This window comes from Carassius gibelio, chromosome B22, assembly GCF_023724105.1.
Source record: "Carassius gibelio isolate Cgi1373 ecotype wild population from Czech Republic chromosome B22, carGib1.2-hapl.c, whole genome shotgun sequence".
In the NCBI taxonomy this organism is placed as follows: domain Eukaryota; kingdom Metazoa; phylum Chordata; class Actinopteri; order Cypriniformes; family Cyprinidae; genus Carassius; species Carassius gibelio.
The window spans coordinates 18,901,399-18,923,763 of NC_068417.1; the positions used below are offsets into that span (position 1 = coordinate 18,901,399).

The 22,365-nt window shown below is 40.1% G+C and overlaps 1 protein-coding gene across 19 annotated transcripts in view; it reads left to right on the top strand.

The window, feature by feature from the left end:
• Nucleotides 1–22,365, top strand: part of LOC127986809 (protein NLRC5) — a 229,160-nt gene that overhangs the window by 127,922 nt on the left and 78,873 nt on the right. For 8 of the 19 annotated variants that reach the window (XM_052589045.1, XM_052589047.1, XM_052589048.1 and 5 more), the window contains 9 exons: nt 368–469; nt 4,302–4,406; nt 4,694–4,795; nt 15,438–15,542; nt 15,735–15,851; nt 17,092–17,176; nt 17,639–17,834; nt 17,953–19,792; nt 19,936–20,106. The exons of 3 other annotated variants lie outside the window; for them this stretch is intronic. In XM_052589045.1, the coding sequence (XP_052445005.1) occupies nt 368–469; nt 4,302–4,406; nt 4,694–4,795; nt 15,438–15,542; nt 15,735–15,851; nt 17,092–17,176; nt 17,639–17,834; nt 17,953–19,792; nt 19,936–20,106 (2,823 nt within the window). The remainder of the gene's footprint in view (nt 1–367; nt 470–4,301; nt 4,407–4,693; nt 4,796–15,437; nt 15,543–15,734; nt 15,852–17,091; nt 17,177–17,638; nt 17,835–17,952; nt 19,793–19,935; nt 20,107–22,365) is intronic. 8 more of the 19 variants (XM_052589046.1, XM_052589049.1, XM_052589052.1 and 5 more) reach the window with 3 other exon arrangements.

The following is a 22,365-nucleotide window of genomic DNA, read 5'->3' on the forward strand; positions in this document are numbered from 1 at the left end:
TCTTAAATTTTTGCTCTTGTGTTGTTAGTAAAATATCAGACTCACGTGTATCATTTAGCGAGAAAACACCATCATGAACCAGAAGAAATTTAACACGCTTTGTTACATTCAGTGTTTCATGTCTTTTTTTAATGTGTATTAATACACTGTCTGTTATATACTGTATGTTGAAGCCAGAAACAATTTTCTAATGAAGACAAAGTAAACTAAAACCATTAATGTTTTCACTGTGTTGTATGTGATAAAACTTAAATTAATAATACAATGTACAGCCATACTGCATTTAATTACCATTTGCAACTCATCTTCAAATGAGACTGAAATAACCCCTATATTTCTTGAAACATTTTTTTCCTTGTGTCATTAGTGTAAGATCAGGCTCACATGTGTCCAGCTCTGTGTCTGTGAAGAGTGACCGGTCAAAAGGAGACGGACCGAACTTTCCTGCGGAAACACCATTCAAAAATAGGTATTTCATGTGTGTTTTTCGAAGCGTTTTACAGTGATCCAGTGTTTAAATATTTAATAAAATTATTCAGCATTATTAAACAAGCCAAGCCATATCTCAACCCCAACCCCATAATCAAAGTGAGTGATACAACAATGAAGGTACAGTAGATTATTTGCTCACACAGTGACTTGAATATTGTACATTGTAATATTGTACAGCTGTTACCATACCATACCAACTTTATTTGTTAAGCACTTTACAACAACCACAGTAGACCAAAGTGCTGTACAGAAAAATAAATACAAATAAAATAGATAAAATAAACGTATGTACCATTTATAACCACAGAATAAAAGCATTCAAAGTAACAAATTGAAACAAGTAAATAAAGTCGACCTCTTACTAGGTGTCAAAAGCCAAAGAGAAAAGATGGGTTTTAAGAAGGGTTTTAAAAACAGATAAAGAAGAGGCCTGCTTAACATGCAAAGGCAGATCATTCCACAGTTTAGGGGCAGACACAGCAAAGGCACGGTCCCCTCTGAGCTTACGCTTAGTTTTAGGCACAGTCAGGAGCAGCTGATCATCTGATCTGAGAGAGCGGACGGGTTTATAAGAGTGTAGAAGCTCAGAGAGGTATGGCGGAGCAAGACCATTTAGTGATTTAAAAGCAAATAACAGAATTTTAAAATGGATCCTAAATTGAATAGGCAGCCAGTGTAATGAAGCTAAAATAGGGGAAATGTGCTCATGTTTACGTGTGCCCATTAAAAGACGTGCTGCTGCATTTTGTATCAACTGGAGACGGTTGATGGAGGACCCACTAACCCCCACATATAGTGAGTTACAGTAGTCCAGCCGTGTAGTTACAAAGGCGTGGATAACGGTTTCGAAATGTTGTCTTGACAGCATTGGTTTTATTTTGGCCAGCTGCCTTAAATGAAAGAAGCTTGATTTGACAACAGCTTTGATCTGACTGTCAAATTTAAGCTCAGGGTCCACTTTAACTCCTAGGTTTGTGATAATAGGTTTAATATAGGGTGCTAAGGAGCCCAGATCTACAGGCGGGGTCCCAGTGGTGCCTCCGAAAACCATCACTTCTGTTTTTTTATCATTAAAATTTAAAAAGTTCAGAGCCATCCAGGCCTTTATGTCGTCGAGACAATTGAGTAGTTGTCCAACAGAGTTATAATTTTTCTTTTTTAGAGGTACATAAATCTGACTGTCATCTGCATAACAGTGGAATGAAATGCCATACTTTCTAAGTATGGAACCAAGTGGAAGCAAATACAGAGAGAAAAGTAGAGGGCCGAGGACTGAGCCCTGTGGGACCCCACACAAGAGAGGACTAGAGGAGGATACAGAGTCACCTAAGCTAACACAAAAAGTCCGATCCGCTAAGTATGACCTAAACCACTCCAGTGCTATGCCACTGATGCCCACCCACTGCCTTAAACGTGAAATCAATATTTCATGATCCACTGTGTCAAATGCAGCAGTTAGATCTAAAAGCACAAGGATAACACAGTCACCAGAGTCAGTAGCTAAAAAGATATCATTAAAAACTCTTAAAAGAGCAGTTTCGGTGCTGTGCAAGGTCTTAAAACCGGACTGGAAAACCTCTAGAATATTATGTTCTTCCAAAAAGGCCAATAGTTGACTGTACACAATCTTCTCCAAGATTTTTGAAAGGAAAGGCAATTTGGAAATAGGCCTGAAATTAGCAAGAACTGACGGATCTAGAGCAGGTTTTTTAATCAGAGGTTGAACTACTGCATGTTTTAAAATTTCAGGCACCACACCCGAGGTCAGACTACTATTTATAACTGCTAAAACAGATGGTCCTACAGTGGGGAAAACCTCCTTAAATAGTCGAGGGGGGACAGCATCATTTGGAGAACCCGAGGGCTTCAAATGACCAACAACCTCCTCTAAAGAGGAAAAAGTTACCGGCTCAAAATGATCAAAGACAGCCGAGCAGGGGACAGAGATTGAAGGGTCTGAAGCTGAAGGTACAATTTGAGACCTAATAGAAGTGACCTTATCAATAAAAAAGCAAAGAAACTTTTCAGACATAACAGGGGATGCTTCCATACAAGCATTCTGCGGGGCATTTAAAAGTGAGTCAATGGTGTTAAACAACACACGAGGCTTGTGACAATTTGCCAGAATAATATCTGAGAAATGTTTTCTTTTGGCATCTTTCACAGTTTCCTGGTAATGACGCCAGAAATCCCTTAACATTTGAAGAGACACCTGCAGTTTGTCCTTCTTCCACTTGCGCTCAGCTCTACGGCACTCACGTCTGGCAGCATGAGTCATGTCATTTAACCAGGGCTCAGATTTAGTTTTAGGCTGCCTGGATTTAAATGGAGCCACAGTGTCTAAAACAGTTTGGCAGGTGGAGTGAAACCTTGAGCAAAGCTCATCTGTATGCAATACAGACTCGGGAGTGATGGAGTTCTGACTGAACGCAACCGAGAACTGAACAGCAGTGGAAGGGTTAATCATGCGACAGCGCCGTGCAGCAGCGCGAGGTTTAAACTGAATGACAGGCAAGAGCAGTCTCAAATAATACAGGCATATGGTCAGAAAACACTGCGTCACATATCTCTAGATTAAGAACAGGCAAACCATATGATAAAACAAGATCAAGTGTGTGTCCATGTTCTTGTGTGGGTCCAGACACAGATTGCACAAGATTAAACGAATCAATGAGGTTTAAAAACCCCTTTGCCATTGGCTTATCAGGACAACACACATGAACATTAAAATCCCCAACAATAAGAACACGATCATATTTAGGCATGATTTCAGCCAGAAAATCTGAAAAATCATTTAAAAAGTCCTTATTGTACTTGGGGGGCCGATAGACCACCGCACACAGCACTGTGTGGGGGCGACCCACCTCAAATAAACTCAGTTCAAAGCTGCTGAAAGCGGATGCCAGCAAAATCTGTTTACATTTATAATGACTCTTATATACAGTCGCTATTCCTCCTCCTCGGCCAGATGTTCGTGGGGAGTTAAAGTAGCGGCAATCTTGGTGTACAAAGTCAGTGAAAGCGCTAGACTCACCATCGCTCAACCAGCTCTCAGTTACACAGAGGAAATCCAATCCTCGGGACGTGAAAAAATCCTTTAATACAAAAGTCTTATTTGCTAGAGATCTAGCATTTACCAGCCCAAACCTGGCAGGAACCGGTGTGTCCGCGGCACTGGATGTTCGTGAAACCCGACACAGAGAGCGCAAGCTGCTGTGATTCACTCCGCGCCAGCGGAGACGAGGAGAGCAGGAGCCGCGGGGCTGGAACACCTCTTCCGGGCCAACGACAGGTACCAGCCAGGCGTCGACAGGGTCCAGCGAGCGTCGAGGTATAACGAGGCTAGGCATGACTCCAAACTCATTCCAAAAAGGCGTAGAACAACATGCAAGACGGGCCTTCCACCTCACCAGCCGACCGCTACGTTTTCCCCGGCGGCGGGTGTGCTTTCTTCGGCGCTTACTTCGAGAAGGTGGAGTCGGGACACACCAAAGGTGAGCCGGGAGCCTTGCCAGGAGGGGGGGGTAAAGTTTCACGTCCACCATCATCCAATTTTTCTATATTTCCAGCAGAAAATCGCAAATCCAGCAGTGTTTGACGATCGTACACCAGTAGAGAGTCGACATCGGAGGCAAAAAATAAAACAAACAGCAAAAACACACACAGCAATGACAGTGACAGACGGCAAGCCACGCACAATGGCGCCATCTTGTTGTACACCTTACTAGCTGTTATGTGAGTGCTTGGCTATGTAGCTGGAAGAATCTCCTATAATAGTGTTTTTTTCTCCCTGTTCTTTGTGTCATTAGTGTAAGATCAGGCTCACTTGTGTCCAGTTCTATGTCTGTGAAGAGTGACCGTTCAAAAGGTGATGGACCGAACTTCAGCGAGAAAAAAACATCACCTTCAAAAGGGTATTTCTTGTGTTTTACATTATGGTGCTGTTAACTAATTCAGTCTGTTGTATGTGATGGACCTTGACTAAATACAAGAATAAATCAGAATACAATGTCTGCTTTATTCTTTATTGAATCCAATGTGGAGCTTTATTACAGTAATACAGTTACACAGGCAACCACAAGGAGGCATAAATTAGATCTTGCAACCACTTATCCATTTTATCTAATTACCATTTGCAACATTAGACTGAAGAATCTCCAGTAATAGTGTTTTATTTCCTGTCTGTTCTTTGTGTCATTAGTGTAAGATCAGGTTCACATGTGTCCAGTTCTGTGTCTGTGAAGAGTGACTGTTCAAAAGGCCACGGACCAAACTTCAGTGGGAAAACACCATGTAACAAGAGGTAAATCATCTCTTCCTCCAACCATCTTACTGTGATCCATTGGTTATTTATTACTAAATTAAGCCAAATCTGTCATCATGCATAACACACTGTAGAGAATTAAATCGAGATGCATGATTTAATTCTGTAAGATGTACATTGTTCCGCAATATCATCAAAACAACTAACAAAAGGTATTTCATCTTTTGCATTATAGTGATTGTATTTTTTTTGTCACTGTGGTGCATATAACAGAACTTGATTAAATACAAAAATGAATCACAGAACATAATGTATTGCAAACTGTTTAATCTTAAATGGACATATTTGTTTAGTTACACACACTGAAAAAAAGAATTAGTAAATTTACTTAATTTTTATTTGGCAAGTGTAAAGGTTTTTAATGATGACACTGGTCTTAACGGGACAACAGAATCCTTTTATTCTCGACTCCAGTCATGAACTCAACATGTGCCCAAACTACCTCTTGGAACAACAACGTAATCACGTTTTCTTAAAGCAACACACACATTACATCTCCCCTTTTTAGTTTTTTCTTCTGAACAGCCTTAAATATTTCTCGTTAGTATTATGAAATTTTCAACAACATTAAACAAAACAAAACAAAACTTATTTTCTAATTTTGCTTATTCCAACCACATTGAATGAAATTGTTTCTAATCTCTATTAAACAAAATATGACTAGCATATATTCCTTCTTTCTTCTTCCCTTTTTCTCACAAATCTAATCTATTCACTGGTTTGCTTATTCTGCCAGATCTAGTCATCAGCCGTTCAGTTTTTGTGTTTGGGGCCTGAGAGAAAGTTTTCCCAGTGTTCAAATTAGACTCAGGCTGCTGTTCACATGATTGTTCTTTTTGGACCAGAGTTTGAGTTCCTCCAGCTGAATCAGGGATGAGCTGCAAGTGACGACGGTTACGCCGCAGAGTTGTCCCCTGATGTGTCTCAATAGTGAAGGATCGAGGAGTTGTACTCATGCCTGTGACCACAGCAGCTGTCCCCCAAGACTTTTGATGGTCTAATTTAGTGAGTACGGCATCACCAGTCCTCAACAATGGTAGGGGTGTAGCTCCATGGTGACGATTAAAGTAGAAAGCTTGCTTTTGCTTTTCCATGCAGTCTTTTCTCTTTACATCTTTCAGATTTGGCCACCGTGGCTGAAGATGTGTCTCAAGCATTGGAAGTGTTGTTTTAATCTTCCTGCCCATAAGTAGTTAAGCCGGGCTTACACCTGTAGAGATGCAAGGGGTTGCCCTGTAGCTCATCAGAGCCAGAAGAGGATCTGTCTGTTTCAAAAATTTCTTTGCAATCTGCACTGCTCTCTCTGCATGTCCATTTCTTTGAGCATGGTGTGGACTAGATGTGATGTGCAGAAAGTCAAATTTTTTTGCAAATTCCTGGAACTCACTGCTCACAAACTGCCGACCGTTGTCTGAAACTATTTCATCAGGGCAGCCAAACCTGGCAAATAGTGCTTTCAGTTTTAACACTACTTCTGAGGTGGTAGTTGTTGGCATGTGAAGAATCTCAAGAAATCGAGAAAAATAGTCAGACACAACCAGATAAGCGTGTTTGTTGTGTTCACACAGATCAATAGCTAGCCTTTTCCAAGGCCTATCTGGAAGGGGTGTCGAGATGAGGGGCTCTTTTTGCTGTGTCTGTTTCATCTCTATGCATATCTGACAGGACTGTACCTTTTGTTTGATTTCAGATGAAATGCCCGGCCACTAGGCCTGGGCGATATATCTAACGATATGATCATGCGCATCTAATCAGTAAAGCTGCTTCCGTGATCACCGCTAAAATCTCCATCACCTGCTTATAATTGGAGTGGCATTTAATAGACAGAACCATAGATCGCTGACAAGCCACGCCATATCGTGTTCATTATCGCAGATGAATCGCCTTCGATAATGAACGCGATATGGCGTGGCTTGTCAGCGATCTACGGCTCTGTCTATCAGAGGTGGGACTTTCAAGTCACAAGCAAGTCTTCAAGTCATTTTCAAGTCTTCAAAGGGTTAAAGCTAAAGAGATAATTAAGTGACTAATTAAATGATGATTGTGCATTAGTGATGAACATCTGCTGTTAACAATCAACATCACTGAAGTAAAGAGAAACACAAGAACTACAACTTAATTTAGCCACAGCCTTCAACTGAAAAAAAAGTAAAAGAAAAAAAAAACACTATGCCACCATAATTGTGGTCAAGGTTTGCTTTAAGTAGTGTCTTGACCCTTTTACTAATTCAAACCAATTTGATTCAAAACAATTGCAATATTGTTTTCGCAACAAACATGTATGCATTGCTGAATCAAACCTTGCAGTAACAGATGATCTTATGCTTTTTCTGCTTATAACTCATGATGACTGAACATCATTAAATTGTGTTTATCTTTGGATAGTAGACTGACACTCAGCTATTACTGAACTTAAGTAAAAAAAAAAAAAAAAAATCACAATACTTCAATGTTGAAAGACACAAAAGGAGACAATCAGTTCAGGTTTTTAGACAAACACACTTATCACACGATCCTCAACAGTGGTGACAATTTTTCATACTGCAGTGCATGACGGGAGTTTTTACCCAGCATGCAACATTTTGTTGATTGTCACCACTGTTGAGAGTCACATGCTGGTTCTTGATGTCTGTGTGTGTCTACAGAGTATAGTTTTTTCAAATTTTGTATGCACTTAGAAGATTTAAAATTCACTTTAATTTTTTTCCATAGTGTAGTTTTACTGGGTTGATTATGCTAAACTTAAATAGAGCTAATGTTAATTTGATTGTAATCTGACCACCTATTACATACAGATTAATTTCTTGTCTCTGCTTTACAGCACCTCATGCAATGTTACATAAAGAGATCTAACACGACAGTCAAGGGTCAAGAGCCCCACTAAAGCAAACACTGATCTCCATTATGGTTGCATCACTTTAACCAATAAAACATCAACATCTGATCCTCTGTAATTCTCAAGAACAGCAGGTGTTCATCATTAATGCACAATCATCATTTAATTAGTCACTTAATTATCTCATTAACTTTAACCCTTTGAGGACTTGGATATGACTTGAAGACTTGCTTGTGACTTGAAAGTCCCACCTCTGCTGTCTATTAAATGCCACTCCAATTATGTGATGGCGATTTTAGCGGTGATCACGGAAGCAGCTTTACTGATTAGATGCGCATGATCATATCGTTAGATATATCGTCCAGCCCTACCGGCCACCACACAGATGTACTGGCCCGCTCCCTACACTTCGTCAGACCTTGATGCCCATCATGTATTCTGTTTAGAATATCGGCTCTTAAGACATCTGAAATTAACATACGGCTTCCTCTTGTGAGTATTCCATTGTGCTCAGACAGCTCATTCTTGAAAGGGAACAACTGTCGAACTGCCACTGGGATGTTGTCAACATAATCTGGCCATCCTGACTGGATATACTTCCGAAAAATTTGCGGTCATTTTCCTTATATGCTAACGGGCTCCGTGATAGTGTATCAGCCACCAACAAAGTTTTCCCTGGATCATATTCAGCAGTCAGTTTAAATCTCATCAGCCTCATGAGTAGTCTCTGACAACACAGCGGAACATTGTCCAAGTCCTTCTTATTCAAAAGAGGTACTAATGGTTTGTGATCTGTTCCTAATTTGAAGTTTTCAAGGCCAAATCAGGTACTTTTCAAATTTTTCACAAGCCCAGACGCCCGCCAGACATTCTTTCTCAATCTGGGCATATCTGGTCTCAGCCTCAGACAAACTGCGTGAGCAATATGCCACCGGTGTCCAGTTTCCATTGTGCAGCTGCAGTAACACACCACCTATGCCATAACTGCTAGTGTCAGCTGAAACAGCAGTGGGTAGAGACACACTGTAGAATGACAAAACTGGAGAAGTGGAAAGGATGTCTTTTACGCGCTGGAATGCTGCTTCCTGAGGATGGGCCCAAGTCCATGAACATTGTGTGGCGGTGAGAGTTCACGGATTGCTCTGACTTTCTCAGGATCGGGTCTCACGCCTGACTTGTCGATCAAGTGACCAAGAAAGTGAAGTTGTTGCTGTCTCAGCAGAAACTTTTCACGGTTTAGCTTTAAGCCAGCAGTCTCAATTCTCTCCAATACTTTGTTAAGCTGTTGGTCATGCTGTACCATGGTGTCTCCATACACCAGTATATCATCCATATACACATATACTCCTTCAAGCCCTAGGAGAGTTTCTGCCATCTTCCTCTGAAATATTTCAGGGGCGCTTGGAATGCCAAAAGGAAGACGTTTAAAGGAGTACCTTCCGAATGGTGTTATGAATGTGGTCAATTTGCTGCTTTCTGGGTGTAAGGGAATCTGCCAAAACCCAGAGGCAGCAATCTAAAGATGAGAAGACTGTTGCACCACTAAGTTTTGCGATTATCTCCTCTGCAGTTGGCAGAACATATCTTTCCCTTTTAACGGCTTCATTCAATTTTTTCAGATCCACACAGATTCGTACCTTTCCATTTGGTTTTGGTACTGAAACCATAGGTGCGCACCAGTCTGTAAGGTCTGTTACTGGCTCTATGACTCCGTTTTCTTCCAAGCGCTGCAACTCTTCTTTTACTTTTTGTATAAGAGGTAATGGAACTCTGCGTGATGTGTGTACCGCATATGGCTGAACATTTTCCTTAAGCTGGATTTTAACAGGTTCTGTTTTAAGGGTTCCATGCTCACCAAATGCATTATGAACTTCCTCAATGCGTTTCACCAGACCCATTGAGGATGCAGTGGATCTGCTTAGCAAATTGTTCACATTTTGTCCATGGATGACATATAAAGGAAGTGTGTACACATTCCCGGTGTATGTGGTACTGGCTTGAAATTTCCCCACGCACTCTAGTTTACCTCCAGGACTGCACAGTGTAACATTTGTCTGCTCCAGCATTCTTTTTGGATCAAGCATGCTGAATGTTTCTTCACACATGATGTTTGCATCCGCACCAGGCTCAAATTTAAATTTAACTGGTGTCTTTCCAATTGAAATGTTCACAGACCACTGCTCATCATTTCTTTGTGAATTTGTAACAGCACCAAGGAAATATTGTGTTTGTGCAACGGTCTCTGTCACTTCTCTGACTGACCTGCTGTGACACATTCTTTCCCAGTGCCCCACTTTTTTACATTTGTTGCATGTTGATTTTATTGCTGGGCAGTTTTCTTGTCGTCTGTGTTTGATTTTTCCACATCTACCACATTTTGGTTCTCCTTGTTCTTTGTCGTTTTTTCTTTTAGGTCTCCATTTCTGTTTGCCTCTGTTTGCTGCTCTTCCTTCTGCTATCTCTTGTACTGCAGCGCACGCCTCCTCCTGCTGGTGAACTTGAAGCGCAACTTCTTCACACTGGCGCACAGTTTGAATAGTCTGAGCTAACGTAAGATCGGACATTAACTGTAATCTGTGCGACAATTCTTTATCAAGTATGCCCACGACTATCTGATCCCGGATGTTTTCATCTCTGTGTTCACCAAAGTCACAGTGTTCTGATAAATCATAGAGAGTTCTAATAAAGGTTTCACCCTTTTCACCAGGGTGCTGCGCTCTTTGATAAAAGCAGGCTCGTTTGTGGATCACGTTTCGTTTAGGAAAGAAATACTCGTATTTTCTTAACACAACGTCAAATTTCTTCTTGTCATCCTCCACAGTTAAGGTGAATGATTTAAATATGTGTTCGGCTTCATTTCCCATGGCATAGATTAATTAACTGATCTGGACTTCCCCATCTTCTTTATCCAATTTAGTAGTACTCCGAAAGCGCTGAAAACGTTGTTTCCAGTCAGCCCAGTCATTCGGACGATCAAATGGAAAACACTCCGGGGGATTGAATTTTGCCATTCTTCCGAGGCCGTGTGTTCGTCAAGCACTTCTGACACCATGTAAAGGTTTTTAATGATGACACTGGTCTTAACGGGACAACAGAATCATTTTATTCTCGACTCCAGTCATGAACTCAACATGTGCCCAAACTACCTCTTGGAACAACAACGTAATCACGTTTTCTTAAAGCAACACACACATTACAGCAAGTTTGTCACGTTCGGTGATACAGGAAAACAAGGAGTGATCCAATTGCAGGTATGGTGTTTATTTGAGGGCAAATCCAAAGGGGTAAACAGTCCAGGCAGGGTCAAACCCAGAAGATCCAAAACATAACGTGAACAAGACACGAACACTAGGCAAGGCAAGGATGACGGACATGAAATAACTGTAACATTAAACAAGGACTCCGTGACACAGACTGAGACAAACTGGGTATAAATACACAGAAGGATGATGAGGGAAGTGGAGACAGGCGGGGAACAATCTATTAACACAACAAGGAGGAAGGTTTCCAAATAAGGGAAAGTGAGACCTCTAGTGGACACCCAGAGATACACAGACCAGACACTGTGACATTACCCCCCTCTATGGAGCAGCTTCCAGATGCTCTTCAGACACATAAAAACAAACCAAAAAGACCAGGAGGGCGGCGGACAGGTGGAGGCTCAGGGTGAGGGACAGAGGGCCGGAAGAGAAAACTTGGGGAACAGACACCAGAAGTGTAAACACAAAACAGGGAGACCAGGAGGGAGGAGGACCAGAGGAGGTTCAGGGGGAGGGATGGAGGGCCAGATTAACTGAAGGGAACAGACAGAAATATAACAGAAACCAAGTACACAAAACAGAAGTCCATGAAGGGCATGTTGAGGCGCCCACTAGGGCGGAGCAGAGGACCACCACAGCCGTGTGGTCAGGGCGGAAGCCCCCCAGGACGGAGCAGAATACCAAAACAGCCATGTGGTCAAAGCCAGAGCCCTCCAGGGCGGAGCGGAAGACCACCACAACTGTGTGGTCAGGGCGGAAGCCCCCCAGGGCAGAGCAGAAGACCACCACGTCCTCGTGGTCGCCGCCAGAGTCCCCCAGGGCAGAGCGGATGACCACCACGTCCTCGTGGTCGCCGCCAGAGTCCCCCAGGGCGTAGCGGATGACCACCACATCCTCGTGGTTGAGGCCGGAGTCCCCCAGAACGGAGCAGCAGACCACCCAGTGACTTGACTTGGCTCTGGAGGGTCATCGGTGACTGGCCCTGGCTCTGGAGGGTCCACAAACACCTGACTCGACTCTGGAGGGTCCACTGGCACCCGACTCGACTCCGGAGGGTCCACTGGCCCCCAACTCGACTCCGGAGAGTCCACCGGAACCTGACTCGACTCCTGAGAGTCCACAGGAACCTGACTCGACTCTGAACTGTCTGTGGAGACCTGAGGCGCCTCGGCTTCGGGCACTGCCTCTGGAACGGTCTTGAGCACCGCCTCGGTCACGACATCAAGAGCGGCCTCGGGCACTGCATCGGAAATGGCCTTGGGCACCGCCTCGGCATCGGGCACCACCTCGGCCTCCGGAACAGCATCGGGCACCACCTCGACCTCCAGAACAGCATCGGTCACCGCCTCGGCCTCCAGAACAGCATCGGGCACCGCATCGGGAACGACCTCGGGCACCGCCTCGGCTTCGGGCACCACCTCGGCCTCCGGAACAGCATCGGGCACCGCCTCGACCTCCGGAACAGCATTGGGCACCGCCTCGGCATCGGGCACCACCTCGGCCTCCGGAACAGCATCGGGCACCACCTCGGCCTCCGGAACAGCATCGGGCATCGCCTCAACCTCCGGAACAGCATCGCCTCAACCTCCTGAAATGCATCAGGCACCGCATCGGGAACGACCTCGGGCACCGCCTCGGCATCGGCATCCACCTCGGCCTCTGGATCAGCATCGGGCACCGCCTCGACCTCCGGAACAGCAACGGTGGCCAATTTGGGCATTGGCGCTGGGTTAGCAGCCATCTTGTGCTGTGGCGCTTGGCTGGTAGCCATCCTGGGCAGTGGTGCTGGGCTGACGACCACCCCGCCGGAAGAGACAGGAGTGGCTGGGGCATCCCACCGACACCGATGCAGCAGGTAGCGCACGGATTCCCAGAATTCCAGTGTCTCTAACTGCGGCATCTCCTCCTGAGACGCTGGATCATCCAGCCCGCCATTGAAATGGTCTTTAAGGGCCGCATCATTGTAGCCCATGCCCTCGGCCAGGGACCAGAACACTTGAGCCAGGGCACCCACTTCATTGCCCTCTTGGCGGAGGGCGGTCAATAGAAGATACCTTGTTCTCCGCTCCGCCATCTTGGCTGGGGAATGGAAAAACGACATACCGCTGGATCTCGTGTTGACGGAGTCCTTCTGTCATGTTCGGTGATACAGGAAAACAAGGAGAGATCCAATTGCAGGTATGGTGTTTATTTGAGGGCAAATCCAAAGGGGTGAACAGTCCAGGCAGGGTCAAAACCAGAAGATCCAAAACATAACATGAACAAGACACGAACACTAGGCAAGGCGAGGATGACGGACATGAAATAACTGTAACATTAAACAAGGACTCCGTGACACAGACTGAGACAAACCGGGTATAAATACATAGAAGGATGATGAGGAAAGTGGAGACAGGCGGGGAACAATCAATTAACACAACAAGGAGGAAGGTGACCAAATAAGGGAAAGTGAGACCTCTAGTGGACACCCAGGGATACACAGACCAGACACTGTGACAAAGTTTTTGCACAAACATTTTTCAACTAAATTTACACATTTGGAAATTAAGTAAATCTACTTAACTAAGGTAAGTAAAAATAATAATAATAATAATAATAATAATAAGTACATGTAACTTGACATGTTAAATTTTATTGAGTAAATTTAAATTAAAGCATTTAGCAGACACTTATATCCAAAGCGTCTTACAGTGCATTCAAGCTGACAATTTTCACCTATCATGTGTTCCCAGGGAATCAAACCCCCCACCTTGTGCTTGCTAATGCAATGTTCTACCACTGAGCTACAGGAACTCTTCAAGATTTTGTGAAAAATAAGTGCAAATTTCACTTACTTACTATTTTGTTTTGGAAAAAAGGAATTTGGAAAAGTTTTTACACTAATAAAAAACCTGAGATTCTACAAATTTCTAAATGTAAAATTATTTTTTCAAAACAGTTTTATCAAATGAGGGTAAATAAGTCTCTCACTTCTGTCCCTTTAAACCAGTTTACAGCAAAGACAGCACGAAGGACTGGATTCATGTGATAAATATTCTGCAATTAAGAAAACAGACAAAAGAAATTGTACTGGTAAACCCTGAGTTACAACAAATGTGTTTTAGAAACACGTGGTTGTAACAGCCAGAGAAAAGACTAAGACAGAAATCAAGGGTCAAGAGCCCAACTAAAGCAAACACTGATCTCTAACATGGTTACTTCAAATGAAACAATAAATCATTATCTAAACCTTACTTCATTCTCAATAAGATCTTCTGTAGACGTCTGACAGAAATAAAGTCAGTCTGGTTATTAATAAGTGGAGCTGGTGATGCTGTTTGTGGGGTTGTTTAATCAGATCTTGAGAGATTTCATGTATTTTATTTCAGTTGATTTCATCTAAGTCTGTGTCTGAAGTCAGTTGTAGTAGTTCTTGTGTTTCTCTTTTCTTCAGTGATTCTGTTTGTTAACAGCAGCTGTTCATCACTAATTCTCAATCAGCACTTAGTTAATCAATTAATTACTTAAATGCAAAGTTTTAAAACTTACATGGTTTAAATCAAGGCAATCTATTTACTCAAACGGTTTGAGTAAAGTTTACTTATCGGGTTTTACAGTGCAATTTCTTTTGTCTGTTTTCTTAATTGCAGAATATTTATCATGTGCATCCAGTCCTTCATGCTGTCTTTGCTGTAAACTGGTTTAAAGGGACAGAAGTGAAAGACTTATTTACCCTCATTTGATAAAACTGTTTTGAAAAAAATTATTTTACATTTAGAAATTTCTAGAATATCTGTTTCGGGTTTTTTGTTAGTGTAAAAACTTTTCCAAAATAAAAAAGTAAGTAAGGGAAATTTTCACTTATTTTTCACAAGATCTTGAAGTGTTCCTGTAGCTCAGTGGTAGAACATTGCATTATCAAGTGCAAGGTTGGGGGTTCGATTCCCCGGGAACACATGATAGGTGAAAATTGTTAGCCTGAATGCACTGTAAGTTGCTTTGGATAAAAGTGTCTGCTAAATACATTAATATTATTTAATTAAATTTTACTCAATAAAATGTACTTATTATTATTATTATTATTTTTACTTAACTTAGTTAAGTAGATTTACTTAATTTCCAAATGTGTTAAATTTACTTGAAAAATGCTTGTGCAAAAACTTGCCAAATAAAAATTAAGTAAATTTACTTATTACTTTTTTCAGTGTAAGTCGCTTTGGATATAAGTGTCTGCTAATTGCTTTAATTTTAATTTACTCAATAAAATTTAACATGTCAAGTTACATGTACTTAGTGTATTTTTTTTATTTTATTTTACTTAACTTAGTTAAGTAGATTTACTTAATTTCCAAATGTGTAAATTTACTTGAAAAATGCTTGTGCAAAAACTTGCCAAATAAAAATTAAGTAAATTTACTAATTATTTTTTTCAGTGCAGGTATCCACTAGGGCTCATACATTCACCATGGAAGTAGGCCACAGAACAGTTCGTTTGCAACACAAGACCTCTTTACCTATTGTTATTTTACTTTTTTTTTCTCATTAGTGAAAGATCTGAATCGCATGTGTCCAGCTCTGTGTCTATGAAGAGTGACCATTCAAAGGGAGATAGACCAAACTTCAGTGAGAAAACACCATCACCTTCCCAAAGGTGTTTCATGTTTTCTGTTTTTTTTTTTTTTTAATCATAAAACTGTATTTCCCATCAACCAATTTTCTGTGCTAATAAAGTATTGTAGGTAGCAGTGAGCAGCTGGTTTAGCAATGGTTTGATCATATGATATTGATAGCTGTGAATCTGTCATTTTTAATGTGATTTTCTTCTTTTTTGTGTGTGGTTTAGTAACAAAGGACATAAGTCCACAGTAAATATTGGTGAAGAAATCACACGGTGGGACGCTCTGAAAGCACAGAAGGGATTAAAGAGTGATGTGCAACTGGCAACTTATCTTCTGAACAGGTAAAAACACTATATACCACAATTTATTACAATAAATTACTAAAATGGATCTACTTTCCCAAAATGTGTAAAAAAATATTAAGTCAAAAAAGTAACTTAGGTTTGCAATGTAATGTGCTTTTTGATGCAAAGTGATTGTGTGGAGTGATCCATATAACAATTAAAGTATGAAAAACTATAAAAACATTTAAGGGGGGGGGTGAAATGTTTTTAGCCGTTGAAAAACATATTTAACGGCTCTGACGTTACCTTGAGGAAAAAACCATCATCTAAAATAAACCATGGCTAACAGTCAGATTCAGCCGTTTATTTATGATCCAGAATCAGATCCGGAGGCTGAAACTGAACGAGAGCAGCAGCAGCAACGACTCGCTCCGAGCGGGGCTCGAACCCAGGTCTCCAATGGGAGGCGGACGCACTAACAAGGAGGCAGAGATATTTTAAGCAGTTTTACTCACCGCCTGCAGTTCCAACACACGATCGTGACCCTTTTTCGTTGGGATTGCATCATCCCTAAGAAATAAACGATACACAAATCCGTCGTCAAACTGGGCCTTGTTTGTAAAACAAGCATCTTCGAAATGCAGGGAACAAACACAAACACTTGCACAACTCCGTTGATGCTCTGTAAAAATAAACTCCATCCACTGGTCCCTTAATGCTGTTTTTTCTTTGGTAATCTGCAGGGTTGTCTTGCCCTGGCAACCAAAAACACTCCTTTTCAGACGCTCTCGCTCTGATCAGTGATTGTCTGTGCACAGCCTCTCTCTGCTCTGCTATACGGGAGCGCGCACTCTTCCAGCAGACGTGCCCTTAGCACCCATATAAGGAAATTCCGCTCCATCTAAAGTCACACAGATCCATACTCTAAAAAAACTTTCCGAAACTTGTGACAAACCGGAAGGAGTATTTTTGGAACAGAAATACTCCTTTAAACGTACAACTTAATTTTTGAAACTTTGTCCATGTTTAGCATGGGAATCCAACTCTTAAACAGTGTAAAAAACTCAGTATGCATGAAATAGCATTTCACCCCCCCCCCCCCCCTTTAAAAGTTAAATTCAGCACCATTAAATAAGATCATACATTTGAATCATCAGGTTCATGAGGAATTCATATGCAACTGTATTAAAGTCTGTTATTACAAGCAAGAGGATAGTGTCTCCACATAACTCTGCTCTTTCTAGTAACTGAGCCAATGGAATGGATTTTAAAAAAAACACCTTTATTTTGCTATCAGGGTTCAGTTTGAGAAATCGGACTCAAACTACAAGAATTACCGCAACCGCAAGAATTTCATAGACAATCTCCTCTGGATCTTCAAGGCAAGTAGAAGTTCATAAATGCATCAATTAATTAATTAATTCATTATTTAACATACTAATACAGTAGGTTATTGTACAAATTCCATTTATTTTTTTTATTTAAATACTTTTTAAAACTTTACTCAATATAAATATATTTTTTCCTCCTCTTGTTAACTGATGTTATAACAATCCCTCTTTTAAATCACAACTCAAAAATAAAATAGTAGACGTTTCAGCTGTGTGACAAATTAATTTCAAGCAAATTAACCAAGATACCAAAAATAATGTTGATTATTGAATTTGATTCATACAAGATTTTTTGGTATCTCTGTTTGATTGTTTGTATTCACCAACACTTTACCTTGCTGATAGTTTATTCTATCAGTGGTGGAAAACTTTATGAGTGCATTGCTTGACTGTAATTTGTACTACACATACATTGTTTATATTTTAATATGCTTTAAATGTATTTGTTTTCAGGATCTTGAGAAAAAAATAATTGCATTTCTGAAGAATGAGCTGGAAAAGTTTAAAAAAATATTAAATAGAGAGAACACACAGTACTTTGTGCAGGACTTTATAGAAGAGATGCGTGATATCAAAGAAGCAGCTCTTGATATCACACTTTACTTCCTGAGAGATATGAAGCAATGTGAGGCTGCAGATGCTCTACAAGGTGAGAGGTTCATAGGCATAACAATTTGTCATTGTCACTAATATATAAAATATATATAAAATATAAAATCTTGATGCATATCTATTTTTTTTTTTTGTTGTTCTTGTTTGTGTTTTAGATGAGCTGTTCCTCATTCATCAGCGACCACTAAAATCAAACCTGAAGAAGAAATATCAATCTGTATCTGAAGGAATTGCAAAGCATGGTGACTCCAAGCTTCTGAAGAACATCTACACAGATCTCTGTATGACTCTGAGTGTTAGTAAACAAGTTAATATCCAAAATGAAGTAGGACAAGTTCAGGCTGCTGATAGACGACATGAATCAAAAGAGATTCCAGTTGAATGCAAAAATTTGTTTGAAGCACCTGAACCAGACAAGGAGATCAGAACTGTACTGACAACAGGAGTTGCTGGCATCGGAAAATCAGTCTCTGTGCAAAAGTTTATTTTGGATTGGGCTGATGGTAAAGAAAATCAGGATATTACTTTCATATTTCCTCTTGCATTTCGAGAAATGAACTTAAAGGAGAAAGAAACACAAAGCTTGACAAGACTTATAAGTCAGTTTTTCCCAGAGATAAAAGGACTAAACCTTGCAAGAAATGATAAATTTAAATTACTGTTCATCCTTGATGGTTTGGATGAATGTCGTCTTCCTCTAAACTTTGAGGGTAATGAGATTTGTCGTGATGTAACGTCACAAGTCTCTCTGGATGTTCTACTCACAAACCTGATCAAGGGAAATCTGCTTCCTTCTGCTCTCATCTGGATCACCACCAGACCAGCAGCTGCCATTAAAATTCCTCCCGAATGTGTTGACCGCATGACAGAAGTACAAGGATTCAATGATGCACAAAAGGAGGAGTACTTCAGAAAAAGATTCACAGATGGGGATCTGGCCAGTGAAATTATTGGTAATGTTAAACAATCAAAGAGTCTTTTTGTCATGTGCTACATCCCAGTCTTCTGCTGGATTACAGCCACTGTTCTCCAGAACATTTTAGAGGAGAAAAGGAATAATGAAGTGAAAAATTATCAGGCTGATGACTTCTCCAAAACACTGCAGGAATCTAATACTGTAGACACTCCCAAGACTCTGACACAAATGTACACACACTTTGTCCGCTTTCAGATGCTGCAAAGCAGACGAAAGTATGATGGTGAATACACACCAGATGTTTACTGGGATAAAGACGCCATGCTTTCACTGGGGAAACTGGCATTTCATCAGCTGCAGAGAAACAATCTGCTCTTTTATGACACAGATCTGGAATCCTGTGATATTGATAAATCTAAAGCATCAGTGTATTCAAGCATGTGTACCCAGATCTTTAAGGAGGAAAAAGGGATCATACTTGGTACCGCTTTCTGCTTTGTTCACTTGAGCATTCAAGAGTTCATTGCAGCCCTTTATGCACATCTGTTTCTAGACATTCACAAGAAAAGTGTGTTTAATCAACATGAGTCTACAGAACTGAAAAAGAAAAATGAAATCATGATTGATTTGCTCAAGACTGCAGTGGACAAGGCACTTGAGAGTGAAACTGGACACCTGGATCTTTTCCTTCGCTTTCTTCTTGGTCTGTCACTCCAGACCAATCATCCTCTCTTTCAAGGTCTGTTGACAGAGCAAGATGTCAATGACGAGAACTACAAGGAAATAGTTCAGTACATCAAGGATAAATTAGAAGCTAATCTTTCTCCAGAGAGATCCATCAATCTGTTCTACTGTCTGAATGAACTGAATGATCAAACTCTGGTGGAAAAGATTCAGACTCAACTTAGAGAAGGAAGTCTCTCATCTGCTGATCTTTCTCCTGCTCAGTGGTCTGCTGTGGCCTTCGTTTTGTTGACATCAGAGGAAGAGATGGAGGAGTTTGAGCTTCAGAAGTTCAAGCAATCAGATGAGTGTCTCTTTAGGCTACTGGAAGTTGTGAAAATCTCCAAAAGAGCTCTGTAAGTAATATAAGTCATGTTTTTGCTTCTGGAAAAAAAAATCTGTATAGTTCTTAATCATTCATTTAAATTGGGTGTTACGATATTTTTAAACAGTACTCAGAATACATTGTATTATGTTTTGTTTTTCTTCTTTCTTCTAGGCTAAATGATTGTAACTTGACAGATGAGAGCTGTTCAAATTTGGCTAAAGCTCTCAAATCAGATAACAGTCTGATAGAGCTGAATATGAGCAATAATAATCTAAAGGATTCAGGAGTAAAGCAGCTATGCATTGGACTGGGGAATATTACGTGTAAACTGGAGATACTGAAGTAAGTTGTGACAACAGACAAATGCCATTATTGTTCTAGATTAGAGCTGTCATGATATTAGATTTTCCATATTACGTTTATTGTGGCCATAAGAATTCACAATATCCTATCCTAGAAACCTTGGGGGAAAAGATATCAGTCTAATTATTTTCATAGAGTTTTTCTTTTTCACCCAACGAACATAAGGCTTATTCTGACTTCTTTGAAGCTATTATGAATTAACAAGAGAGAAAATACTGTCAAGTTCAACAGAATGATGAATAAATATTAATGGAAACACTTTACAATAATTTGTCATTTGTTAACATTAATGTATTAACTAACATGAATGAATAATGAACAATACATATATTACACAATTTAATAATATTTTTTCATGTTAATATTAATAATAGTCTTTCATTGTTTAAGTTAGTAAACAGTGCATTAATGTTTACAAACACAACTTTTGATTTTAATTATGCATAAGTAAATGCTGAAATTAACATGAAGTAAGTTAAATATATGCCGTGGAAATATTGTTCATTATTATTTATGTTATTTATATATGTTAATGGGATAGTTCACCCAAAAATCTAAATTATGTCATTAATGACTCACCCTCATGTTGTTCCAAACCCGTGAGACCTCCGTTTTTCTTCGGAACACAGTTTAAGATATTTTAGATTTAGTCCGAGAGCTCTCAGTCCCTCCATTGAAACTGCGTGTACGGTATACTGTCCATGTCCAGAAAGGTAAGAAAAACATCAAAGTAGTCTTCTGAATTCCTTTGGAGACAAACAATTGTTGAAGTTCCAGCCAAAACATTTGTACAACTTCACACAAAGAGAAAAGATGATCCAAATCTTCGGGTTCATTTACACAGAATTTACAGTTTCCAACCCTCGCTGCAGACTGTAGCACGACGTCACGTACCACACATGCGTAAAGTGACGTAAGGTATATCTATTACACGCATGTGCATTAACGTGGTGACAGCGTATGCATGTGTAATTTGCATTGTGTGATGATGTTAGTTGTTTTCGCGTCGCGCGTCCATTAAAGCACATGCACATACCAAACAGAAAACTCTAATAAAATGTAAAAGTATTAAAGAACATTAAGGTTTAAAAAAGATGAAAAAACAAAAAAAAACAGTAAAATATAATACAGCAAAGAGCACATATCCATTATTTTAACCATGTTTCATCTGATGTAAACGTATATGGAATTTATTCAGCATTTTCTGTGTAGTATTTTATTTACAATATATTAACATTCTGTTGCACTTTACTTCACTGTGTATATTGTACTACACTTTAATGGCACCTTATTTATTTCTTTTTGGGCTTCTCAAAATTACAACAGATAAAGTGCAGTCGTCAACTCTAATAGTGCAGACGGTGAAATCGGTGATATTAACAATTTGATGTGCTTGACCCGGGTTCGAATCTGCTTTTTGACAGGTTTTCTTTTTCTCCCTTTTCAAATCACATCATAAAATAATTCATTTTAATAATATGAATTAAATTATAAATTTACACTCAATAAGTTATTACTGCATACTGTTTTATAGTGTACTACAATACTGAGGTGCAGATAATTGCCACTATTTGCAAAGAAAATCCTGATATTTTAACAGTGTAAATATAATCTATAGCTAGTTGCAATTAGTGCAGACAGCCACTGATTTTTTATGTTTATATTTAAAAGAACAAAACAGAAAAATATAATTGCATATACAAATATAAATTAAGACTTTAGACATGACACAAGAAATTTCATTCTGAAATTCACCTCCATCACTGATAAAACAATCAACTGAGGATTAGCCCTCAAATTCTTTGAATGAATAAAGCCCATACATAATTCTCCTTTAAATATCTCACTGCACCGCAGGCACTGGGTAAGAGAACATGATACCCAGAACTCAGGTTGTATTGTGCAGACAGTGCACTCCAGTTCCCATGTTGTCCAGTTCACAACACCCAATTTACATAAAAGAACAGACGATATTAAATAATTTTGAAGGAAGGCAGAAGAGCCATACAAGCAAACATTTTAAATGTATTTTTAAATATATTATAGGATGGTGTTAGAAAAAAAGGTTATTTGCTTTGTCTATAAAGTACCCACAAGATTTAATTTATAACCAACATTAGCATCATATTTTAATATTTTTCATGAACTAACATTAATGACAGGCGTCGACTTCCACATAAGTGATGCAATCCAAACGAGACACCTGTCAGTCTCTCAAGCACGGTCTTAAAGGGCAAC